Source organism: Ovis canadensis, chromosome 11 (assembly GCF_042477335.2).
Source record: "Ovis canadensis isolate MfBH-ARS-UI-01 breed Bighorn chromosome 11, ARS-UI_OviCan_v2, whole genome shotgun sequence".
Taxonomy (NCBI): domain Eukaryota; kingdom Metazoa; phylum Chordata; class Mammalia; order Artiodactyla; family Bovidae; genus Ovis; species Ovis canadensis.
Genome location: NC_091255.1, coordinates 63,820,408 through 63,844,500, shown reverse-complemented (window position 1 = coordinate 63,844,500; position 24,093 = coordinate 63,820,408). Strand labels below are relative to the sequence as shown.

The window sequence follows — 24,093 nt, the reverse complement described above, 5'->3', positions numbered from 1 at the left end:
ATTTTATAAGACTAGCTGTAATAGAGATGAACAGTGGTGACTTATAAGGGACATGGGTACACCTGTCATGTTGCCAGATCTCTGTGGCCCCCGTGGGAGGCTTAGGAGCAGTGACCACTGACTGGCTAGGAGAACAGCCAGGCTCCCAGGAGCAGGGCCGTGACCTCCAGGCTGCAAGGCGTCCAGGGTGGGCTGCTTCTGTTGGCTCAGTCTCCTTTTTATTGGGCTCATAGATTGCTGTTCATTGTGCACGTTGGGAGTCCTAAGCCCACCTAGTGTTGCTGCACCATCTCTTCCTGTTGCTTCTCCAGAGGCCATCATTGTCTTGCCCGGGTGCCTTTTTGTTCAGATCTGACCGTTCTACATATGAATCCACTCAGACTACGTATCAGAAGCAGGATGACATTTTAGGAGTCATTCGTTTTATAAAAAAAGTTTACTACAGTTGACTTTTCACTTAACTCTTCTGACTTATTAGCAACATATATCTTTTATTTAATTTTGGATCAGATAGGATTCCCTGTCAAGTTGTCAGTAAAATTGTAGACTTCTTTCCTAACAAGTTTTCTTTATCTTAAACGTTGTTACAGTAAAGAAAAGTCATGATAACCGCTAAAATCAACTATTAAAAAAAAATTTTTTGTTTTTAAATCAACTATTAATACTGGATGTATTTTTCTTTTCCAGTTTTTCTTTCTGTATATAGTTTAGCTAGTTGTCTGGTTATATTTATATATTTTTTTCTCTCACTTAATGTATCTTTGTTTATCTTTGCACATTCCCAGCAACAACTACAGAGCAAGCCATCCCACTGGTTGCTTTTCTAGTCTGCTTGTAAGGCTGAAGATCTTAAATTTAGCGTTGAGTGTGAGGAGCAAGGCCATGCAGACATTGTGGGGAAGGTAGCTAGAGAAGTTACAGGTTTCTTAATCACCAGGAGAAACATCTAAGTTGCCTCTCAGTGTTTCACTGGGTTAGTGCACAGCTGCTGTGGACCAGGCTTATACCACTTGGGATGCTTTAATGTTTTTGCTTTTTCTTGGACAAACGCGTCTTGAACACCTGCTGCAAGCTGGCTTTGTGCAAGGGTACAAAGATGAGCAAATCTGGCTGTGTACAGAGCAGTTGAAATTCTCTGTGGTGGGGCCATACAAGCTGTGTTCAAACAGTGTGGTGGAAGCACAGAGGAGGAGGCCATTAAGACCCCTGGGCAGGGCAGGAACCTTTCCTGCAGAGCGAGGCACAGCACAGAGGGGATCTGGAGGCAGGAGCAGCACGGCCAAAAGCAAGGAGATGAACGGTGAGGGGAGGCTGTGGGGCGCTGCGGAGCACCCCCTGCCAGATGGCGGGCAGCGACCTGCGGCTGTGGGCCAGACCCACTCGGCTGCCTGCTTGTGTGCGATGGGCGAGCCGAGAGCAGGTTTTACATTTTTAATGGTTGAAAAAGAATAATATCTTGTGACACATGAAAATTGCATGCAATTTAATCTTCAGCATCCATAAATAAAGGTTTATTGGAACCCGCACTGATTGGCTTACATATCGTTTATGGCCGCGTTTGCAGTTTAACCAGAGAGTTCAGTAGTTCTGATGGAGACCAGGCGGTTGCTCTGCATTCACGCATGTGATAGAAACGGCTCTGAATTGCTGTGCGGTGCGCGACAAATCACGGTGACTCGGTTACAACTTGACAGTGTTGCTAGCGCCACAGTGTTGTGTTTTATTCTTTATCACCAGTGCCTATCATGTCAGAACGCGAGGAGGAGGAAAATGGACTTGAAATACCGTGTTTTTAGGGCACAGCGGAGTGGATTTTCTTGTCCTTGAATTAGTTGGCCGAGCTATCTGTAATTAAAAAGCTGTGCTGAAAGAGTCCATCAGCATTCCCAGACTACACAGTTGTCACAATATTCCCAACTCATAGGAAGGCAACTGTCAGAAAAATTAAAATTTTAAAGAGACTGTTTTGTTACAGAGGAATTTCTTCACAAAAATGAAAATGAGGTTACAACTGAAAATGAGGCCTCATTTGTTAACCAGGCAAGGGAAGCCATACTGATATTGAATTAATTAAATTGCATTTGATGCAGGAACTGAAGAAATATGTCCAGAGCATTTGTTTAAAAGAGCATTAGCCGTTCAGCAAGAACAATTTCTCAAAATGCTGAGGTCAATGGGAGCTATATCAATAGTCAATTAAAAACAAGGCAAATGATTTTGTGTAGTTTTTCTTGGCTCTTGATGAGTCAACAGAAGCTGTTTAGTTGTTTTATTCATGGAGTCAATGCCATGTGTGAAGTGACTGAAGAAGTAGCCTCTTTGAATAGTCTACTTAAGTAAACAGCTGCAGCTGAGAATATTTTCAAAAAAGACAAGAAAATACTAATTCACTACAACCTGAAGTATAATCTGTTAATATCTGTCACAACAAATGATGGTTGGAATATGTGCAGAGCAGAAAATGATTTAATCTGTCATGAGCTATTGAAATGCTAGGATCAGTGATGAACTTCACTCCCTCTTGTGGGATTTAACCATCCTCAGTTCCGTGAACTTTTATCAGAAATAAAAGCGGAATATTCTGACATGCCCTACTACACAACCATTTGATAGCTTAGCAGTGGTAAAATTCTCTTGTTTTTTGAACTAAGGGCCAAGATTGAAATTTTTCTGAAAGAGCAACCATTTTCAGCCAATATTACTAAACGCTGAATGGCTTTGGAAATTAGCTTTTGCTGCAGACTTGATGATTTTTCCTAATTCATTCTAAAATTACAAGGAAAAACATGACATATGCAAACTTAAAGAGTTGGGCACGACTGAGCGACTGAACTGAACTGAACTGAAAGTCGTTTTGACAACTAACATTTGAATCATGAGTCAAGCTGCCTTATACACTTTCTCTGCTGCTAAAAGTTAAAGGTGAGACCTCTGTTCCTACACAGATTTACCATGGATATAATTGCTGAACACAAATTACCGTTTGAGCAGTGACTTTGCATCTCGATAGGAATACAAAGGAAGTCTCCATATTTCAAAATATTTGCAAATAAGGAGTTTACACCAAACCTTCAGATGAAAGTGATTAAGAGAAAAGTATCAGGGCACTAATACAATTCTATAAATGTCTTCCAAAACTAATATATGCTCAGTTAAAGTCATGCTTGTAGAATGATAACAGCATTTGGCAGGACCTGTCTATTTGAGCAGACACTTCCAAAAGGGAAATAGGTCAAATCCTGTTACAGAGTCAGTATTAACAGATGAACATTTGTAACCAAGTTTGGATGCAGGGGACCCCCAACTTTTCAAATGTTATACTTGTCCCCCAAGCCCGTTCTTATTAGTAGACCTGTATTACCAAAAATTGTGACCAGTTATTTATCTTCAACAATAAAAATTTGTGGAAATTTGTTTTTTCTCTTGTTACGTAAGTACCTACATAATATCCTCAGTTTTGGCTCTTAGCCCTCAGAGTCTAAACTACTTACTGTATGGTCCTTGGCAGAAAAGTGTGCTGACCCTGCTGTGGAGGTCAGCCTGCTGGTGGGGGGAGTGGGTCCCTGGCTGCAGGGTTGGCAGAGTGAGGCCATGCCAAACGCTCTTCTTGGAGCAGTGGGGAGCTAGATATGGATTGAGACACCAGCTGCTGCTTGCCTGTTGCTTCCAAATTTACATAGTTTTTCTAACAGTCATCTCTAGTACTTTTCTGTTTATCCAGATTCTTCTCACACTCCTCCCTAGAAGAGTGAAAAACCTAAATGGATGAGACAGCTTGAAATTCGATTTAGTTGGAATTCCTGGCAGTAGGACTCTGCTTTAAAGCACTGCCAAGGGTGCGGGTTTCATCCCTGGTCCTTGGAGCTGAGATCCCGCAAACTGCACCGTGTGACCAAAAATAATAAATTAATAAAAAGTTTAGCTGGAAATTGAGCTGGTAGAAGTTAGCACTTCTTTTCACACCTACTTAAGAATGATGTAATTTACTGAATTTATTGTTAATCCCCTATGTGTTATCACTGTTGGGTTAATGGGCCAAGTGAGTGAATTTAGATATCAAGTAGGCAGATTTTTGTCATTTTTTTTTAGAACTTTGGAAAATAAAAATAATCCAGTAAATATTAAAAGTATTATTTGATTTTTAAAAAACAGGATATTTGCATGTATTTTATTTTTAAAGTTTTTAGGGAAAGGTATTAGTTTTATAAAGCAATTTAGTACTTTGATACCTATGATTATATTTGTGTAAAAATACTGGGAGAAAATTTACCAGAAGTCTAGCATTATTTGTGGTGGAACTTAGGATAATTTTGCCCTTTTCTGCATTTAAAATTTGTAAGTAAACATGTTACTTTCACAATGATCTTTTACTTTTATAAGTAAACCATTTAGAGGATAACTAATATGACACCCTAAACAGGAATGAGCAATGGCTTTGACGGACAGTCAGCCCCTAGCGGGGCACGCGTGCTGGCACTGCTCCTTGGTCAAGGCGAGAGCCCCTGGCGGCTGCGGTGTCCTCTAACCTTGCTTGATGCTTCTGCTAGGCGAAGCTGTGGCTGTCTCCGTCAGCTCCTATTTACTCAGGGTCTGGGTGGTTTCTTTTTTTTTCTTTTTCCTTGGTGGTTTCTCGGCTGATCCTGGCCACAGTGGGTCACCGAGGCCTTGCAGTTTGCAGCTAGTCTGTGTTCATTAACATTTATCCTTGAGCCGGATGCTCCCAGGAGGTGGTGTGGGAAGAATTGAGCTCTGTGGCCAAGATGGGTTGGAGCTTAAAGGAGAAAATTGTGGATTTCTTCTGAAAATTTGTTTCATTTCAATCCATGAAAGAGTGACTTCTGAGTGGGTTTCTCTCTGCTGTCTGGACACTGCATTGCCGGTTAGCACAAGGTTGGAGGGGAGCCGGGAAGTTCTCACTAAACAGTTTGGTTCCCAGGTGGTGGATGGTACAGTTCTGTTAGCAGAAGGTTAGAAATTTTTCTCGTTAATTATTGTTGGATGACAGTGGGTACTCTGCCTGCCTGGATTTGGTCATTTGGCCCCTTTTCTCACAAGAGGCTTTTATGCAGGACAGTCTGCCCTATCCCCTGAGTTACAAATTTCCTGCACTGTGATCCTTTTCACAGGGGCTCGTAGCTCTCAGTATCTGCCTGCTGGAGGCATCATAAAACTCTTGGTATTACTTTGTGGACTTTGCCCCTTGTGCGACTTTTTATTTCTTGTTATATTCATTCAACAAACTTTGTTACTGTAGTGAGTTCTTACATGCTTGCTGTCAAGGACTTTATAATCTAGTAACAGAGGAAAATGTACACATTATTAATATGCAATGTAGGATAAGGACTGTTAAGAAATGTCTAGAGAAAGTGTCATAAAAACTTAGAGATGATAACTTAATTGGGGACAAGGGCATGAGGGGGAGGGTAGGTAGAGGTGAAGGAAAACATCATGGAGGGGGTGGCATCAGAAGGTTCATTACCTTTAAATTCAGCCTTAAAAGATTTTTCCAGGTGAGGGAGGGGATAGGTGCAAAGGCATGGAAGTTGAAGATCTCTTTGCAAGACACCAAGGACTCCAGAGTTACTGGAATCAAGAGAAAGGAAGCTGGAAAAGTACACTGGGCCAGATGTGTAGGGCTTGAAATGCCAGGCCAAATAGTTGGATTTTATCAGTGGCTACTGGTGGAAGCTAAAGGCTTTTAAGAAAGTAATCCCGTTTGGGCTCTGGGAGGAATGATGGGTGCAGTGCAGCATCCCCTGGACACGGGAGGCCAGATGCAAGGGGCCCTTTTATTAAAAGGTCTTGAGTGTCTGCCCCACGGCGGTGGGGATGGAGATGAAGAAGCGTCAGATGAGGTAATCTGCTGCCTCCACGTGTGTTCTGCGGGGCATCCCTGCCAGCTGGAGCCCTTTGGAGCCCCAGCATCTGCACGCAGCACTGTGGACACGCTGCCCCACGGAAGCAGGCTTGCCAGGACCTCTTTCTTCAAAAGGACAGGCAGTTCTCTGGACAGCCTCCTTGGGTTTCTACTGAGGCCCCGATCCTAAGCAGATAGGTGCCACTCTTAGGGTTGCTAGATTTAGCAAAGAAAAATGCAGGATGCCTGATAGATTGAAATTTCAGACAATGGACCATTTTTTAGTACAAGCATGTCCCATGAAGTATTTGATTTATCAAATTCCAGTGTAACTGGATGTTCTGTAATTAATCTGCCAATCCTGACTACTTCTCACCCTTCTCTGGCCCTGGGTTCAGTTTCCTCCACCCCTATTCCCTACCTGTTATCTCCCGAATGAGTCTTCTGTGGGCTGGGAGTCAGGTAGAGTATGTGCTGCCTGAGAGAGGTCAGTCCAGCCGTTTAAGGGGTTAGTGTCCCAGCTCAGTGCCAGGGTTTGGTCCCTGTGTACAGCACGCAGGGCAGAGTTCTGTCTATAATCAGACAGGGAGAAACACCTTGAGTTCCAGTGCCAAAGAGGGTGAGAGAGGCCCTAGGGAGCCTTGCAGGGTTCAGCCTGGTGTCTCAAAATGGACCTGCAGCCTGGAGATGCCGTACCTAAAATTTGGCCCCTCTCACACCTCACTTCCCCATCACTTCCCTTTTGGAGTTCTACCCTACTCACATTCCACAAAGGCACTTGGAGCTCTTCACCTCCACGTACTGTTTCTAAGAGGGCTGAGGGCCGAAGAACTGATGCTTTTGAACTGTGGTGTTGAAGAAGACTCTTGAGAGTCCCTTGGACTGCAAGGAGATCAAACCAGTCAGTGCTAAAGGAAATGAACCCTGAATATTCATTGCAAGGATTGATGCTAATGCTGAATCTCCAATACTTTAGCCATCTGATGTGAAGAGCCAACTCATTAGAAAAGACCCAGTTGCCGGGAAAGATTGAAGGCGGGAGGAGAAGGGGATAACAGAGGATGAGATGGTTGGATGGCATCACTGACTCAATGGACATGAGTTTGAGCCAACTCTGGGAGAGAGTGAAGGACAGGGAAGCCGGGGATGCTGCAGTCATGGGGTCACGAAGAGTCAGACACAACAGAGCAATCGAACAAGAGCTGTTTCTAAGCTCATACTGTTTCCTTTGCCTAAAACACCCTTCCTACATTCTTCACCCACAAGTGCCTCTCGTTCCCTGTCCCATTTCTCTCTGCCAACCTGGGTCAAGGATCCTTCTGGGTTCCCGAGGAACCCACAGCAAGCCGTCCTTACAGCGTTTGCCACAGTTGACTGCACCTGTCACTGGTGTGTCTCCATGGTGATGCAGGCTTCTTGGGGGTAAGGACCTGCTACCTCAGTTCCTCAGTGCTCACTGCCGCACCTGTACCTAGTAGGTGCTCAGCAAACAGATGCTGACTGAATAGGACACTATTTGAAAGTGTTACTGCCCCTTAAACACCTCTCTGTGATCTTTAGGGAGCACCCACCTCCAGCTTTCCCCCTGCCCAGCACGGAAGCCTGGACACTTCTCCACACTTCAGGGCTGGGAGGATTTTTTTTTTTTTTTTTTTTTTTGGCCACGTTACCTGGCTTCCAGGATCTCAGTTCCCCAGCCAGGCATTGAACCCAGGCCCTCGGCAGCGAAAGTGTGCAGTCCCAACCGCTGGACTGCCAGGGAATTCCCCTTAGCTGGGGGGATTTTTCAGCACTTTAATTAGCATCAAAGAAAACCTGTCTGGAAGGTCTCGGCCCTGTCCTCACACCTTCAATGTGCCCAGGCCGGCAGGGCTCTGAGCACCCCGTCATGAACCAGACAAGGGCTGGGCCTGCTTCCCTGTGTCCCAGGCCTCCCAGCTCCAGGTGGAGCTTGTAGTCTGGACAGAGGCTCCAGGTCAGTTGGCCCCCCTGCTCCCTTCTGCCCACAACCTTTTGTACCTTCTAGAACCATCCTCAGTGGCATCAAACACCCTCTATCAAGCCATTTGTCGCCTGCATTGTTAGGACTTGAATAAGAATTGGCCTGCCTGCCTGTCCCCCAGTGTGTGTGTGGGGTGGGGGTAGGGGGATGAATCGAAGAAACACTTCACCAGGACACAAAGTGAACGAAACACAGATGGGTGGTACCGTTCTGTAAGAGGGTCGGGCCCTGCGCTGGTGGTGATGGCAGGTGGGGCTTGGAGTTGTCTTGGTTATTAGATGCAGAGCAAAGGAGAGAGACGGTGGAACGAGGCCAGAAGGACAGCCCCCAAGCCGGGGTGAGTCAGGATGGAAATAGAATACCTCAGTCCTGCAGGTGGTCGTTCCTGAGGCATGGCCAAGAGGGAGTGGCTTCAGATGCTTCTAACATGAGCTTCACGGACGTTTGGGTGATGCTTTAGGAAACGTCTATGGGAAGAGCTTGGCAGAGAGGACAGTGGCTACCTGGGACGGGTCTGAAGGGACACCTGGTGATCTAGGTTTTCAGCCCCAAAGCAGCAGCCTTCCTGGTGCTCAGTCCGGTGCCCATCCCTGCTCCTGGAATGAGCGAGGCCTCCTGCCTGGCAGGCAGATCTAGATAGCGGAGACCCTGCAGGACACTGCAAAGAGGGCCCTCAAGCTCATGTTTGCAGCCTTTCCCCTGCGATCAGTGGTTTGGCCTAGGAAACCTCGGGTGTGCTCGGCCACTGAGGAAGCCCTCCCCTGGTCACCATGGGAGGCAGCTGACCGGGGAGGGCATCTGTGGTTCTGCCCTGCAGGCTGGCAAGGGACCTGCGTGTCAGGAAGGATCCTCACGCTAAGGTCCTGCCTTCAGCCTGGTCTTCTCTGGTGTCTCAGTGGAACTGGCCCTGCAGAGTAGGGCCCTTGGGGGACTGGGTGGCCCACGTCTTGCTGGGAAGCAAGGGCCGCGACCGCGCTCCTGGCCTGCTCACTGGGGGCTCCCTCTGCAGGTACCTGAAGGAGTTCCGCACTGAGCAGTGCCCGCTATTTGTGCAGCACAAATGCACTCAGCACCGGCCCTACACCTGCTTCCACTGGCATTTCGTGAACCAGCGTCGCCGCCGGTCCATCCGCCGTCGGGACGGCACCTTCAACTACAGCCCCGACGTCTACTGCACCAAGTACGACGAGGCCACGGGCCTCTGCCCGGAAGGCGACGAGTGAGTGCCGGCCGCCTGCCCTCCGAGGAGCCCGTCTCCTGGGCCAGAGGCTGCCTTCAGGGGACTGCTGCAGCCTGGCCCACTTTCCTGTGACCTGGACGTGGGCTCAGAGCCTGCCGTCCCCCAGGGGAAGCCCCTTTTCCTTTCCCCACTTTTGGGAGGCCCTGCATAGGCCTTTCTTCTCCTAAGCCTGAAGGCCATGCCTGAGCCAAGTGGCTTCCTGGGCCTCCTGTCCTGCTCCCCTGCAGCTCACAGGACCCCGTCCTCAGCCTGCGCAGTTCCCACCACAGCCGTTTACACAGAGCCTCTCCAGTTCCCCTTTTTGCTGACTCTGAATATTTTGCCAGGGCTTCCTCCAGTGGCTCAGTGGTAAAGAATCTGCCTGCAATCCAGGAGATGCGGGTTCGATCCCTGGGTCAGGAAGATCCGCTGGAGAAGGAAGTGGCTACCCACTCCAGTATTCTTGCCTGGGAAATCCCATGGACAGAGGAGCCTGGCTGCAGTCCATGGGATTGCAAAGAGTCGGATATGACTGAGCGACTAAAAGAACAACAAAATATTTTGCCACAGAGCTCTGTGAAGAGATGGCATAACAAACGACAAGGCAAACCTGGGAAGGCCTCAGGGCACGTGTTGTGATCCTGCCTAATGTGTGCTTCCCCCATGCAGAGGTGGCGATGGGGGCCATCCTGGGGGTTTTGTGGGTGCGCCTCACTGGCCGTCTCGCACCAGCCCTCCCCATTCTCTCAGGGGTCAGAGGCTTGTTTATCCCACCCCCAGCCTAATGTAGCACCCAGAGCTCAAGGCGGTTTGCTTCTCTGAAGACCCCTGACCTGGGCAGCATGTGTTCTCCCAAGAGTGCCCCCAGGAAGCTTCTTTTCAGGACAGCCCAGGGCCCCAACTGAGTAGCCTTTGAGAAGTTGACGTGGAACGCCAGGCCTCACGAGGCGCCACTTGGGGCTGCGGCCCCCACTAGCAGCGGGAGGGTGGCTCTGTTCCACAGCAGGACTTGTCACTTGCTTGTTTGCTCAACCCACATCAGTGCCTCCTCCGGGTCATGAAGAGCCTTCCACGGGCAAGGAAAGGGCGGGGCTGGGAGACCGCTGCGGCGGGGGAAGCGGAGTGACGCGCAGCCCCGCTGTGTCCCAGGTGCCCGTTCCTGCACAGGACCACGGGGGACACGGAGCGCCGCTACCACCTCCGCTACTACAAGACGGGGATCTGCATCCACGAGACCGACGCAAAGGGCAACTGCGCGAGAAACGGCCTGCACTGCGCTTTCGCTCACGGGCCCCATGACCTCCGCTCCCCTGTCTACGACATCAGGTGGGCTGAGGGCCGTGCCGGGCTGAGGGCCCTGGGCAGGACCGCAGCTGGAGTGCAGAGCTGGCACTCCACTGCCTTCCTCCTCATGCTCCCTCCCTGCTCTGTCTCTCCTCTGCTGCTCTCCCCGCAGGGAGCTCCAGGCAATGGAGGCCTTGCAAAACGGCCAGACCACAGTAGAGGGCAGCATGGAAGGCCAGTCGGCTGGGGCCGCGAGCCACGCCATGATAGAAAAAATCCTCAGTGAGGAGCCGCGGTGGCAAGGTAAGGGTGGCCACATGGCTGGCCACGCCCCTGCCACCAGCTGCCTGTCCTCTCCCCTGTCCTCCCCATAGCTTCCCTGAGCACCACCCACGGCCTTCTCCCCAAACCACCACCTCTCCTGGGAGGCCTGTGCCCCCTCCCCCCACCTCACACCAGCCACCTGCAGCCCAGTCCTGCAGGGCCACCCCTGACCCTGGTCCTGTCATCCCAAAGTGTTAGGGGTTTCCCTGGTGGTTCAGACGGTAAAGAAACTGCCTACAATGCAGGAGACCTGGCTCAGGGAGATCCTAGGTCAGCAAGATCCCCTGGAGAAGGGAATGGCAACCCACCCCAGTATTGTTGCCTAGAGAATTCCATGGACAGAGGAGCCTGGTGCTCCCTAACTACCTTCAGGGGCTTTCACACACACGTTGGCTGAGTATGTACACGAGTAGGTGTATTCTCAGCCCTGCCGAGGACTCCCTGTTTACTCTGACCTGTGAGCTTCTTTAGTGAGGGATGGTGGTGTCCTCTTTACCTCTCTCCTGGGTCGCAGACTTGGTGTTGGCCCACAAGGAGGGGACCTTGCTCATTCCTGTCACCAAAATCTTGGCTCCTGGACCTTTCCCAATAGCTTCTCCTTTCCCTGCCTCCACCCTGCCCACCTGACCCCTGCCTCTGCCCCCCGTGCAGAGACTGCTTACGTGCTGGGGAACTATAAGACGGAGCCATGTAAGAAGCCCCCGCGGCTGTGCCGTCAGGGTTACGCCTGCCCCTACTACCACAACAGCAAGGACCGGCGGCGGAGTCCCCGGAAACACAAATACAGGTCCTTTGGCACCAGCAGGCCAGCCGTGGGAGGAGGGTGGTAGGTGACAGATCAGGGCCGAGGCTGCTTCCACTGTGCTCCCGGGGTGGGGGCAGGGAGGCCAGCCCCGGGGGTCGCAGGACCCCTCTACAGGGGAGGGGAATGGTTAGGAGAGCTAAACGATCCTTTGGCGTGAAATGAGGATCTTTTCACTAGAAACCCCTCTAGTTCTGACCCAGAAGGGTGTCTTCAGGGCCAAGCCAGGATGTGGCTGTAGCCTGGCTCTCCTTTTGCGGCACAGTGCTGGGGGGAAGGGAGGACTTGGCTGAAGGGAAGAAAACAGTGTCCTTCTGGTGATGTAGCCAGGCTGGGCAGCAAAGCAAAGCCTGGCTTCTGGCCCGAGTAATGCGCTCACTCTACAGTGATCTTCCCTGTTTCTGAGCCTGGCTTTGCAAAGCCGGGATACCTAACAGGGGCCCTGAGCTGTGATCTCGTTAGCATTCCCCAGGTCCAGTCTGCATCCTTCTGACGCACCCTGTTATTGAACCAGGTCATCTCCATGTCCGAACGTAAAGCACGGGGACGAGTGGGGAGACCCTGGCAAGTGTGAGAACGGAGACTCTTGCCAGTACTGCCACACACGCACGGAGCAGCAGTTCCACCCCGAGGTGGGCCTTGGAGCCGGGAATCCTTTGAGGGGCAGTTGTCCTGTGAACGTGGCTCCTTAATGCCCAGAGGCACGTGGGAAAGTCATATCCCTGACCAAAATCATGAGTGGGGAAGATCCCTCTGTGAGAGCTGGGTTGGGTCTGGCTGGACGTGTGACCCAGGAAGGGAGGTGGTCCCCGGCGTGGGGGTGGCCGTGTCTGCTCACTCTGTCTTGAGCGAGGAATTGGTAGGGAGAGACTTAGGGAAGTGGCCTCGAGTGGGGAGGAGAAAGAAGAGACTTCTAACCCAGCCCTGCTGAAGGCACCCCGGCTGCCGTCTGTCTCTGCCCAGGCCTGACCTGCCTCTCTTCTGCTCTGCCCTCCAGATCTATAAATCCACCAAGTGCAACGACATGCAGCAGTCGGGCAGCTGTCCCCGAGGACCCTTCTGCGCCTTCGCCCATGTAGAACGTACGCTCTTCTCGCTGCCCTGGGGCAGGGCCCACTCCCTTGCCCTGCTCCCCTTCCCCGAAGCTCATTCTGTCAGCCAGCAGTGGGCCCTGCCCACACTGGGAGTTCCATTCCCCCGCCGCCCCACCCCACCTCTCTGGAGCTGGCTCGAAACCCAGAGCTTCCAGGGTGGTGAGACTGCAGGGACTGTGCCCCTGGTGGCGCGCTCAGGGTCCCAGGCAGAACCCCGGCCACTGTGCCTCTCCCGTTGGCGGACACCACTGATGGAACACGGCGCTCGGCCCTGCTGAGAGCAGAGCTGTCCAAGTGAAACCTAATGCAGCCCTCCTGCGTCATCGCAGGTTTTCAAGGAACCTCACCTAAAAAAAGAAATAGTTTTAAATTAGTTTTTAGTATATTTTTATTTAACCCAACATAAAATAAAGTATAATCAATATAAAATCAAGGGTTTTTTTTCCCTAAACCAAGTCTTTGAAAGCCAGTGTGTACTTGAATAGCTATAGCACAGTCCAGTCCAGACCAGCCACGTTCTGGTCTCAGCCGTGGCCTGTGGTTCTAGGCTGCCGTATTGCTCAGTGCAGCTCCACACTGCCCTGCCCATCTCAGAGACAGGCTTGAGTTACTGCCGTTGTCCACCCCAGACCACTGCTGGCTGTTCTTAACCCCTTCCTAGCCTTAGGCCTTGTCTCAGGGATTAGAGTGAAGAAGAAATTGCAGGCCCAGTAAGGGGGAAGCATACACTTGGCTCAGAGGTGGGCCTGGCTAAGGCAGCACGGAGAGCTGATGAATGGCCCAAGCTTCGTAGTCGTGTGGACTGGGGTTCAAATCCCAGTTCTTCTGTTTCCAGCTCAGCCACCTTGAGAGATTTACCTAAACACTCTGAGTCTGTTTCCTTATCTGTAAAATGGAGACCAGGATACTACTCCTATCTTCCAGTCATTGTGAAGATTCATGAATCATGCAGATTGCCTGGCACGTAGTAAGTGCACAGTGCGGTGTGTGATGAGAGAAACAAGGAGGCGCCTTCCCTTCACACGCGGGGCTGTGTGGTCTCCTTTAAAGGGACCTGGATGCAGTTCTGGAGGGCCGGAGCTGGCTCAGGGGCTGGCTGACACCCTGCCCCGTCTCTTGCAGAGCCCCCCCTCAGTGACGACCTGCAGCCTTCCTCAGCTGTGTCCAGCCCCACCCAGCCAGGCCCCGTCTTGTATATGCCGTCTGCTGCTGGAGACTCAGTGCCCGTGAGCCCCTCCAGCCCGCACGCCCCTGACCTCAGCGCTGTACGTGCCTGTCTGGGGGTGAGGGTGGGGGCACCATTCCTGCCCAGAGCCAGCATCTGCCTCTCTTGCCCTGTGCTTGGGGAGATGGCCTCTGCCCAGGGGGTTCTGCCCTTTAAGCTCCAGAGTTCTTCTGTCACAAGCTGATCATGGCTGGGGTGGTATCCCCAGAGCCTACGATCAGCCTGGGTAGACCTGTAGAAGGGACAGAGCACCTCATGAGGTTCTGAGTTCTGGGTGCTGGTTGCTCTCCCTGGCAAATGGAAATGGAACTGAGCCTCTTGCTGGAGACTCTCCCTCCGACAAGGGGATGGAGGGTAGCCATGCCCCCACCTGCATCCTGCTTATCGGCCCACTTTCTTCCTTCGCTGCAGCTCCTCTGTAGAAACAGCAGCCTCGGCAGCCCATCTAACCTCTGTGGCTCCCCACCGGGCTCCATCCGGAAGCCCTCCAATCTGGAAGGCATTGTCTTTCCTGGGGAGTCTGGCCTTGCCCCTGGCAGCTATAAGAAGGCTCCTGGCTTCGAGAGGGAAGACCAGATGGGAGCTGAGTACCTGAAAAATTTGAAATGCCAGGTAAGGGATGCAGGGGCAGCCCAGTGAGTTTAGCCACATTCTGCCTGTGGCCAGAGAAGCCCTGGAGGGTTGTCCTGGCCCAGCTACGGGGAGCGTGACCCAGAATTAGAAAGTCCCTGATCCCAGCCTCTCAAAGACTAAGAGAGTGGGTGAGGCCATCCCATCTTACAGATGAAGACAGGCAGGTTAGAGGCAAGCACCTCACCCAGCATCAGAGCCATCGACTGAGGGCTAGGGGTTCCCACCACGGTCTTCTGACCCTGCATCCAGTCTCTGCTCTGCCCCGTGCTGCCTTGATGGAGCAGTATGGCCTTGCGGAGCAGGACAAGAGGGGTCCGGAACTGGGCTTCTCTGTGACTTGGAGTCACCAGGGAGGAGAGGGGCAATGCCCCTTCGTCCCCAGGGGAGGGAAGGAGAGTGTGTGTGTGTGAAGGGGGACCACACAACAGCGCCTCACACCTCCTTGCCCCAGTCCCTGCAGCCTCCACAAGCTGATGCTTGGGAGGACTCTTGGGCTCAGGAGGTCTCCTAGCACCACATTCATCTCCTGCTCCCTGACTTTTCTCTCAGGCCAAGTTAAAACCCCACTCACTAGAGCCCAGGAGTCAAGAGCAGCCTCTGCTTCAGCCCAAACAGGTATAGAGCCCTCAGCCCCCGCCTTCCCCTTCTGGCACCTGCTGCAGACAGGACAGGCCCAGAACCCCAGGGGGCTTCTTCAGGGAGCTCTGGGCACCACTTTCTCTACAGACTGAGGGCAAGATTAAGGTGGGCCCCCAAATCCAGAGGGCGTGGGGGGGTCAGGCCCTGGAGCCCCTCACCACCTGGATTCATTCATTAGTCAAAAAACTTATTGAGCCACTGGCACTGAACCCGCTTCCCCCTTCCCTATTTCAGGGTTTTAGGGGCGAGGGGGCCTGCAGTCTCCAGGCCACACGTCTCCCTCTCCAGCCCCCCAGGAGGTGTTGAGGGAACAAGCCAAGAGCTGGGATGCATCCTTCCCATCTGCCCAGCCAGCCCCTGCCGCCGGCTCCTGGCCACGGCCTCCATGGGTGTCCAACCCCATCTTTTCTTCACTCTCGTTGCAGGACATGCTGGGTGTCCTCCCCGTGGGCAGCCCCCTCACCTCCAGCATCTCTTCCAGCATCACCTCCAGCCTAGCAGCCACTCCTCCTAGCCCCGCTGGCACCAGCAGCGTCCCTGGCATGAATGCAAATGCTCTGCCCTTCTACCCCACCAGCGACACGGTAGAGTCGGTCATAGGTAATTGGGCCACTTCTGTTGCGAGTCTAGGAGCAGGTCTGTAGTCAGGGATACTGGGTCTCTGGAGTGAGGCTGGTCGCTTCAGACATTGGTCTTGGGAGATCAGAAAGTGGGCGCGCTGTGAGTCCTTTGACCTGGATGGAACATGTGTCCACGGTGCGGGGCCGAGATGGCTTTCAAGCACATGAGCCCTTCCGTGTGCTCTTCTGTACAGGTTGGAAGAGGGGTCTCTCCCCGTGGGGGTGTGCACTCTCATTCCACCACAGGTGTCAGTCAGCCCCAACTAGGTGTCCTTGTGAACAGCCTGCCAGCTGTCCTCAGAGCACCTGGTCATTAGATGCTCCTACCTTCTCCTTACCAGGCACGTGTGGGTGAGGCTTGGTGCCCAGTCTTCACGGGCACTGGGGTGACAGATGAGATAGGCCCTTCCTGCGCTCCCCGTTTGGCTCCACAGAGCCCAGTGGATGGGTGCTGGGCAACTGCTAGGCACTAGCCACCGAGGGTCCAGAGACCTGCCCGCCCTCAGGGAGCTCGGGAGGAGGCCTGCCAGCAGGGACTTGTTTCCCCCTGGAGCCAGCAAAGACGGCTTCAGAACGGAGAGTCATTGGAGCTGGACTTGGCCAGGGGTCGGTCTGGGTGGAGGAGCAGCCCAGGCATTATGGAGCCTTGAGATGAGGCAGGGCCAGGAGAAGAGGCAGTTAAGGGCACGTGGGTCCAGATGGCGGGGCCTGGAACCTGGGGACTGTGTGGCCCCTCGGGAGGCCAGCCGGCTCATACGCTTCTTACTCTACCTCCAGAGTCCGCGCTGGACGACCTCGACCTGAACGAGTTTGGGGTGGCTGCCCTAGAGAAGACCTTCGACAACAGCACTGTGTCCCATCCAGGCAGCGTCACCATGGGTACTGGGCGGTGGGGGGCAGGGGTGGGGGCGGGCTCCTGGGGGGCAGCCTGGCCCCGCATGGCCCACCCAGCCCTCACTTGGTCCCCCTCCTGGCCTCTGTTGCAGGCGGCAGTCTACTGCAGAGCTCCGCGCCCGTGAACATCCCCGGCTCCTTGGGCAGCTCTGCTTCGTTCCACTCCGCGTCCCCGTCTCCTCCTGTCAGCCTCTCCTCTCATTTCCTGCAGCAGCCGCAGGGCCACCTGAGCCAGTCAGAGAACACATTTCTGGGGACCTCAGCATCCCATGGATCTTTGGGTAAGAGCCAGTATGGCTCCCTAAGGCCTGGGGCGGGAATCTGGGCTTTTGGAAAGTGCCTTTGGGCATTCTGTCCTGGCTGGAGGCAGTACAGAGTGGAGGTGAGAGCTGGGGATCTGGGCTCAGAGGTGAGTCGGGCCCCTTATCCACAGTGCTCTGAGCTGTGTGAACCTGGACAAGTGACTTAACCTCTCTGCCTTAGTTTCCTCTGTCATGTTGGTATAATGGCAGTACCACCTCGTAAGCTGGTGCTGAGGCTTAAATGATGCAAGTGAAGTGCCAGGTGCCAGACCAGTACACAGTGAGAAACATGGCCTCAGAGTTGCCAGGGCGTCCGTCTGCTCTTTATGCCAGTGTGGTAGCTCTGCCCATCGCCCAGAGCTCCTGGAGGCCAAGGGAGAGGTTGAACAGGCTCACCCCCAGCGCAGGGTGGCCTTCCTGGCCGGCAGAAGCGCCAGGGAGATGCAGCTCTAACTCCAAAGGCTGTTTGCCAAACCCACCATTGGAACTGTGAGATCCAGGGCTCTGGAAGGCAGGTCAGAGCAGAGGGGCTAGAAAGGTGAGGAGGGGACCTGTGTGTATGACCTGTGTGTATGAGGGGCCTGGTGAGCATTCACTGTGGAACAGACGCAAACCCATGACGCCCAGCCCGCTGCCTCTCGGTCACCAGCAACTGCTGCTCTGACTCCCCCTCCAGCAGCTGTTCCCAGAGACCAGAAACACCCCCCCACCCTGAGGCCCCTGAGGGTGCTGGCCGTCCTGGTCACACTGAGCCTGAGCCTCTGAGGTGCGCTTTGACTTTCCGACGAGGTGTGGGTTCTGCCCTAATCTCTCTGGAGACACTTAGCAATGACGTTGAGCCGTCAGCTTTGGAGGCTTAGAGCTGTGTCTTTCTGACTTGCCTCACACATTCTGGAGGCATCTTGACTATACTGGCCACGCATTCATTCATTCCTTCCCCGCGTAGTTAACTGAGCAAGTATATGATACAGTGTGGGCTCAGGCATCCCTGCTGGCATGGTGCCATGGTCTGCTGGGGGAGGCACAGGCGCCAAGCCATGAGAGCATACTTAGAGACCCTCACTCGTGTGGAGGCAAAGGGCCGGCTCTGTGACTCAGAATAATGGGGGGACCTAACCTGGAGGAAACACCACCTGAGTGAGAGGACAGAGGCGGTGGATTGCCTTGCCTCCAGGATGGGGCTGAGGGCCTTGTGTCTCCACATGGGATGACACTGGTCACATGGCCATGCTTGTGTTGCTTGGAAGACAGACTTTCTTAAATCCATTTGGTTCTGGAAAATCCTGGCTGGATTAGTGGGAAAAGGAGCAAGAAGTAAGTCATAAAAGTGATGCATGTGGGCAGAATGCGGCCAGAGGTGGGTATAGGTCTCCCTCGGAAGGTGGGGCACCTCAGGGGCCACAGAGCAGGGGCTCACAGCATGAGCAGGTCAGCTCAGCTCAGCTCAGCTCAGGCGCGTCTGACTCTGCGACCCCACGGACCGCAGCTCAGCTCAGCTCAGCTCAGCTCAGGTGCGTCCGACTCTCTGCACCCCACGGACCGCAGCTCAGGCGTGTCCGACTCTGCAGCCCCATGAACCACAGCTCAGGTCAGCTCAGGCGCTCAGTCGTGTCCGACTCTCTGCGCCCCCACAGACCACAGCACGCCAGGCCTCCCTGTCCATCACCAACTCCCGGAGGCCACTCAAACTCACGTCTATTGAGTCCGTGATGCCATCCAGCCATCTCATCCTCTGTCGCCCCCTTCTCCTCCTGCCCTCAGTCTTTCCCAGCATCAGGGTCTTTTCAAATGAGTCAGTTCTTCGCATCAGGTGGCCAGAGTATTAGAGTTTCAGCTTCAGCATCAGTCCTTCCAATGAATATTCAGGACTGATTTCCTTTAGGATGGACTGGTTGGATCTCCTTGCAGGCCAAGGGACTCTCAAGAGTCTTCAACAACAACACAGTTCAAAAGCATTAGTTCTTCGGCGCTCAGCTTTCTTTATAGTCCAACTCTCACATCCATACATGACTACTGGAAAAACCATAGCCTTGACTAGAGGGACCTTTGTTGGCAAAGTAATGTCTCTGCTTTTTAATATGTTGTCTAGGTTGGTCATAGCTTTTCTTTCAGGGAACACACATCTTTTAATTTCATGGCTGCAGTCACCATCTGCAGTGATTTTGGAGCCCAAAAAAATAAAGTCTGTCACGGTTTTCTACTGTTTCCCCATCTATTTGCTATGAAATGATGGAACCGGATGCCATGATCTTAGTTTTCTGAATGTTGAGTTTTAAGCCAACTTTTTTCACTCTCCTCTTTCACTTTCATCAAGAGGCTCTTCAGTTCCTCTTCACTTTCTGCCATAAGGGTGGTAGAATCTACATATCTGAGGTTGTTGATATTTCTCCTGGCAGTCTTGATTCCAGCTTGTCCTTCATCCAGCCCAGCGTTTCTCATGATGTACTATGCATAGAAGTTAAATAAGCAGGGTGACAACATATAGCTCTGACGTACTCCTCTCCCGATTTGGAACCAGTCTGTTTAAGCAGACACCCGCCAAATGGCCAGGTGAGGGCTGAGCAGGTGAGGGCACTGGGTAAGCACATGGCTTAGCCTATCACAGAGCACAGGCCTTTACAGCCAGATGTCCTGACTGTACTGGCTCTCCCGCTTACTGTTCTGTGATTCCTGGCAACGTGTTTTATCTCCGTTTCCTTGTTGTAAAACAAGGGGGCTGGGCCCAAGGCTCCCTGAGCTCTTCTTGCTCCAGCTCTGCCATCTGAGGCTCTGACCCATGTCTTGCTTTCCTGAATCTCCTCCTGGGCCCTCACATCACGAGAAGGCTCCCCTTCCTCTAGCCTGGAAGTTGGGATCACAAATCACCACGCTCTCTGGCTGCTCTCCCCAGTTCGCTGAATCACCTTGGGAGGCAAGTGAGGGGAACCCTGCTTTACAGACAGGGATGCTGAAACGCAGAAGTAACAGGTGGTGCTTACACATCCCTGTGAAGTTCCCAGCCTGGCATTGCTGGAGCCTGGCACAGACAGCCCCCAGGAGCCCCCAGGCAGGGCTGACAGGGCCCGGGCCCAAAGCCCTTCAGAGTGCTGATGGCCCTCCCCTTCCCGGGGCAGGTCTGAATGGGATGAACAGCAGCATCTGGGAGCACTTTGCCTCTGGAAGCTTCTCCCCGGGCACTTCCCCTGCCTTCCTGTCAGGGCCGGGGGCTGCCGAGCTGGCCCGGCTTCGGCAGGAGCTGGATGAAGCCAACGGCACCATCAAGCGGTGGGAGGAGTCCTGGAAGCAGGCCAAGCAGGTACTGAGCTCCCAGGCCCACCCGCCTTCCCCAGGCCCCAGGGCATTCAGCCGGAGCCTGTCTTACATGGAGTGGGTGCAGGGGCTGGGGGAGCCAGGGGTCCCGGAGAGCAGGGCAGAAACGCGGCTGTTTATTCTCTCCCCCATGGAAAAACTTGCCTTGTCAGTTGGGACCATGGGGTGTTTGGTATCACAGGCCTGGAATCCCCTCTCCAAGCTGTTCGTGTGGTCTGGTCTCATAGTATCACATGCTTCTCCGCAGAAGTCCTGACTCCTGAGCTCTGGGTCCAGGGTTCTGGGTTCTGAGATGGGCCACAGCCTGCTTGCCCCTCGAGGTGCTGGCCAGCTCTGCCTGGTGCTCCCCTGCTCCGCTGGGCTTGGCCCCCTGCCCTGCCCACAGAAGGTCTCGCAGGTCCTGAAACTTCTCTTTTCTGCAGGCAGCATCAGCCCTCCTCCCTGCCCCCCTTCCCAGACACACCTGCCCCAGCTCCCAGCAGGCCCCACGGCCGCGGTGGCCCCCACGGGCCCCCAGAGACGCACTCTCGGGCAGGGGAGAAGGGTAGCGGGCCATCGTGACAAGGTGCTGCGTGTTGGGCCCACAGGCTTGTGATGCCTGGAAGAAGGAGGCAGAGGAGGCCGGGGAGCGGGCCAGCGCGGCAGGTGCAGAGTGCGAGCTGGCCCGGGAGCAGCGGGATGCCCTGGAGGTACAGGTGAAGAAGCTGCAGGAGGAGCTGGAGCGGCTGCACTCGGGCCCCGACCCACAGGCCCTGCCCGCCTTCCCCGGCCTGGAGGCCCTCTCACTCTCCACCCTCCACTCTCTCCAGAAGCGGCTGCGGGCTCACCTGGAGCAAGTGGACAAGGTCAGCACCCTGGGGAGCACGGGTGAGGCTGCATAGTGGCCTCGGCCAGTGCTGGGACTCAGATGGGTCCCTGCCTCTCGGGGTGGGCTACCCTCCTCCTGAGAGTTTCTGCCTCAGGTGAGCTGAACCAGGACGCCCGCACTGGGGAGGGGAGAATGGAGGTAGGGGCGCCAGGGCCCACCCTGCTCTTGGGAGGGCAGGCCTGAGCGGAGCTGCGGTAGTGTGCCTGCGTCCTAGGCTTCATCCTGACCACTTCCCTTCCTGGGAGCTCTGCACGCCAGCAGACGTTCTAGAATGTTAGGTCCCTGGGGCTCTTGTCTGCATTCCTCAGTGCCCTGCCGGGTCCTAGGAGCACGACCTAGCAGGGAAGAGCTTTCTTCCCTTCACTGGACTTCGGGCAGCCAGGCCCCACATGTGGCCCTGTCACCTCAGGCCCGGTGGTACCCTCTCCAGACCCCAGAGTTCTCACGGGGGACCTAGGGTCACTACAAGATCTAACAAGATGAGGCAGGAAGCCTCGGTGCGAGGAAAGGCCTGACCCTGTGGGAGCTGCAGAGCAGCCCTGGCCTTCCCGCACCCCACCGGGGCCCGCTGGGCCCACTGGCAGCTGAAGGCAGAGATAGGGTGCCTCAAGGCGATGAGCCTGGCCTCTGACCCTGCCCTCTTGGGGGCTGTGAGCAGGCTCTAGAGCTCTGTGCCCCAGTTTCCTCACCCGAAGGGGCTGAGTGAAACTTGAGGGAGCTCCTTGTCCCATGAGGGGCCAGGCCAGTGACTGTGGTGTCCCTTTCTCCGCAGGCCGTATTCCACATGCAGTCGGTGAAATGCCTTAAGTGTCAGGAGCAGAACCGAGCGGTGCTGCCGTGCCAACACGCCGTGCTGTGTGAGCTCTGTGCCGAGGGCAGTGAGTGCCCCGTCTGCCAGCCGAGCCGGGCCCATTCCCTCCAGTCGTGACCCTGCAGGCCCGGCCCCGGCCTGGTTCAGATCTTCTCACCTAGGACTTTTTAAAGTATATATATATATATATGTATGTATGTATGTATGTATGTATATGTATATGATTATGTATATGTATACATTTCTGTACGTGTGTAGGTATGCGTGGGCGGCCCGCGTGTGAACAGTGTGTGTATATCTGTACATAGATATAGACACACACTTTAAAACAGACTTACCAAGCACTTTTTAAAAGAAAAAAACTATTTTGCAGTTCTCCCCCTGCCCGCTCCCTACCTTTCCTGCTGCAGAGACAAAGTCCCCTCTTCTCCCACCAGCCTTCTGGCAGGGAATTTGTTTCTGTCTCTTTTTTATGTAGGAACTAACTATTTTTAACTTTTTCCTGGGGCCTGAGCAGGTCAGGGTGGAAGCTCGAGGGGGCCGAGGGGAGGAGACAAGCCTTCAGGGCAGGCCCTGTTCATCCCGCCTCCCCAGGCCAGGGCAACCGCCAGTGTGTGGAGGACCCAGGGGCAACCCTGGTTCCCAGCTGTGAGGCTGAGAGGGGGTCCATGCCCGCCGAGCTCCTAGGTTTACCAAATGTGTATTTAGTCTGGGCTGGCAGGCCAAAGCTGTGGGGCCAGCCCCACTCCCGACCCTGGGCCCTTGACGCTCCTCGAGGGGCAAAGCCCAGGCATTCTACCCCTCAGGTACCTGAGGCCGGGGTCTTCCCCAGCCCTTCCCGCAGCCCTGGGCTCCTGGAGCAGCCTCCCTGGCCCTGGGGCACCTAGAGGCTGCCACTGCCCTCTCCACACCCCCCGCGGCCCTTAGCTGCCCCCCAGCCCAGCACAGCCCTCCCCCTGGCAGCTAGCAGGGCAGTGGGCGGGGAGGAGCTGCGGACCGTGAGGACCAAGGCAGGGCCCGGCTCTGCCCTCCTGGCCGGGCAGGGCTCTGTATGCATTCCGTGGTGCTCTCTGAGTGCAGCTGGCGTCCTGCCCCAGTGGGGAGCAGGCGCCGTGTGCATGTGTGTGCGTGCCTGTCTGATGTATGTTGTGTCTTAGCTTCCATTTTAAACATTGTTCTGTACAGAGAGATGCGGCAGGGGTGGGAGGGCAGAGTGGGCAGAGGGAGGCCACCCCGCTCCCCGCACGGGGTTCTGGGGTGGGAGCGAGAGGGCCGCCAAGGGTCTGGCCTGGCCCAGGCCCCAGCTTGGGCTTAGCACGAAAGGGCTTTCAATGAATCAAGTGAAAACTTTTTTACAAAAATGCAAAAATCAGAGCTCCAGACATATTGGAAATAAAATATGAACTTGTGATGGCAGCTTGTTTACATGGGGGTGCGGGAGAGCGGGGCCCTGAATGAGGGCCTCTCCACTGTGCGCTGGCCTGGCACCCAGCTGGCTGTCCCACCCAGGCGCAAGGGCTGCTCCGGGCTCCTGGACGGTGTGTTCTCTGCCGCAGGCCTGCTGGGGCCTTTAATCCTGGACCCAGAGACCGCCCAGGCCAGAGAACTCTTCAGAGCTCTGTCGTCAGTGGCAACTGGTATACCTGTCTTCCAACAGACAAGGCCCTGAGTAGTTTCTCAGGAACAGACAGTGCCTGCTCATAAAAGCATCAAAAGAAGGGTGGGCCTGCCCCTTGAGGGAGCCTTCGGGCCACCTCCCTCCCCCTGCCTCGGGAACAGAGCTGCCCGGAGCCTTGGAGATGACCTTATCTGATCACCCCTGTGCAGACTCCGAGAGGTTAAGTGACTCAGAGGTTAAGAAGTGACAGAACCACGGTTAAGTGAATGACAATGAACCCCAGGCTCTGACTCCCAGCCTGTGGGCCATTCCCCTAGGCAGGTCTGGGGTGCCATTCCTCTAAGCCCTGCTGTCTAGAGCGGCGCCTTGGGCTCAGCCTGCGCTGGGGGAGGCCCCCTACTCCAGGTGCTCTCACCAGAGTGCCAGGTTCCCGTGCTGGCACCGGCCACAGAGCCTGGTATGTCTGGTGGGTGGTTTCTTCAAAGCCTTCTGCCAAAATACCAGTGATCCCAGTTGCCCCAGTCCCCGCCACAGCATCAGTTACCTCCACGCCCGCCCGCCTCGCTGCTCTGTAACACGGGGGAGTGAGGGG

General features: G+C 54.2%; 1 protein-coding gene across 6 annotated transcripts in view; it reads left to right on the top strand.

The window, feature by feature from the left end:
* The window catches only part of UNK (unk zinc finger), a 32,404-nt gene extending 9,110 nt beyond the window's left edge, over positions 1-23,294 (top strand). For 2 of the 6 annotated variants that reach the window (XM_069542101.1, XM_069542104.1), the window contains exons 2-16: positions 8,869-9,078; positions 10,228-10,404; positions 10,535-10,665; positions 11,338-11,512; positions 12,003-12,120; positions 12,486-12,570; positions 13,705-13,847; positions 14,219-14,419; positions 14,990-15,055; positions 15,505-15,679; positions 16,477-16,578; positions 16,686-16,874; positions 20,009-20,190; positions 20,792-21,049; positions 21,845-23,294. In XM_069542101.1, coding sequence (XP_069398202.1) covers positions 8,869-9,078; positions 10,228-10,404; positions 10,535-10,665; positions 11,338-11,512; positions 12,003-12,120; positions 12,486-12,570; positions 13,705-13,847; positions 14,219-14,419; positions 14,990-15,055; positions 15,505-15,679; positions 16,477-16,578; positions 16,686-16,874; positions 20,009-20,190; positions 20,792-21,049; positions 21,845-22,000 — 2,368 coding nt within the window. In that variant the 3' untranslated portion in view covers positions 22,001-23,294. Of the gene's footprint in view, positions 1-8,868; positions 9,079-10,227; positions 10,405-10,534; positions 10,666-11,337; positions 11,513-12,002; positions 12,121-12,485; positions 12,571-13,704; positions 13,848-14,218; positions 14,420-14,989; positions 15,056-15,504; positions 15,680-16,476; positions 16,579-16,685; positions 16,875-20,008; positions 20,191-20,626; positions 21,050-21,844 lie in introns of those variants that run through there. The other 4 variants (XM_069542107.1, XM_069542105.1, XM_069542102.1 and 1 more) reach the window with 4 other exon arrangements.
* The last annotated feature ends 799 nt before the right edge of the window (positions 23,295-24,093 follow it).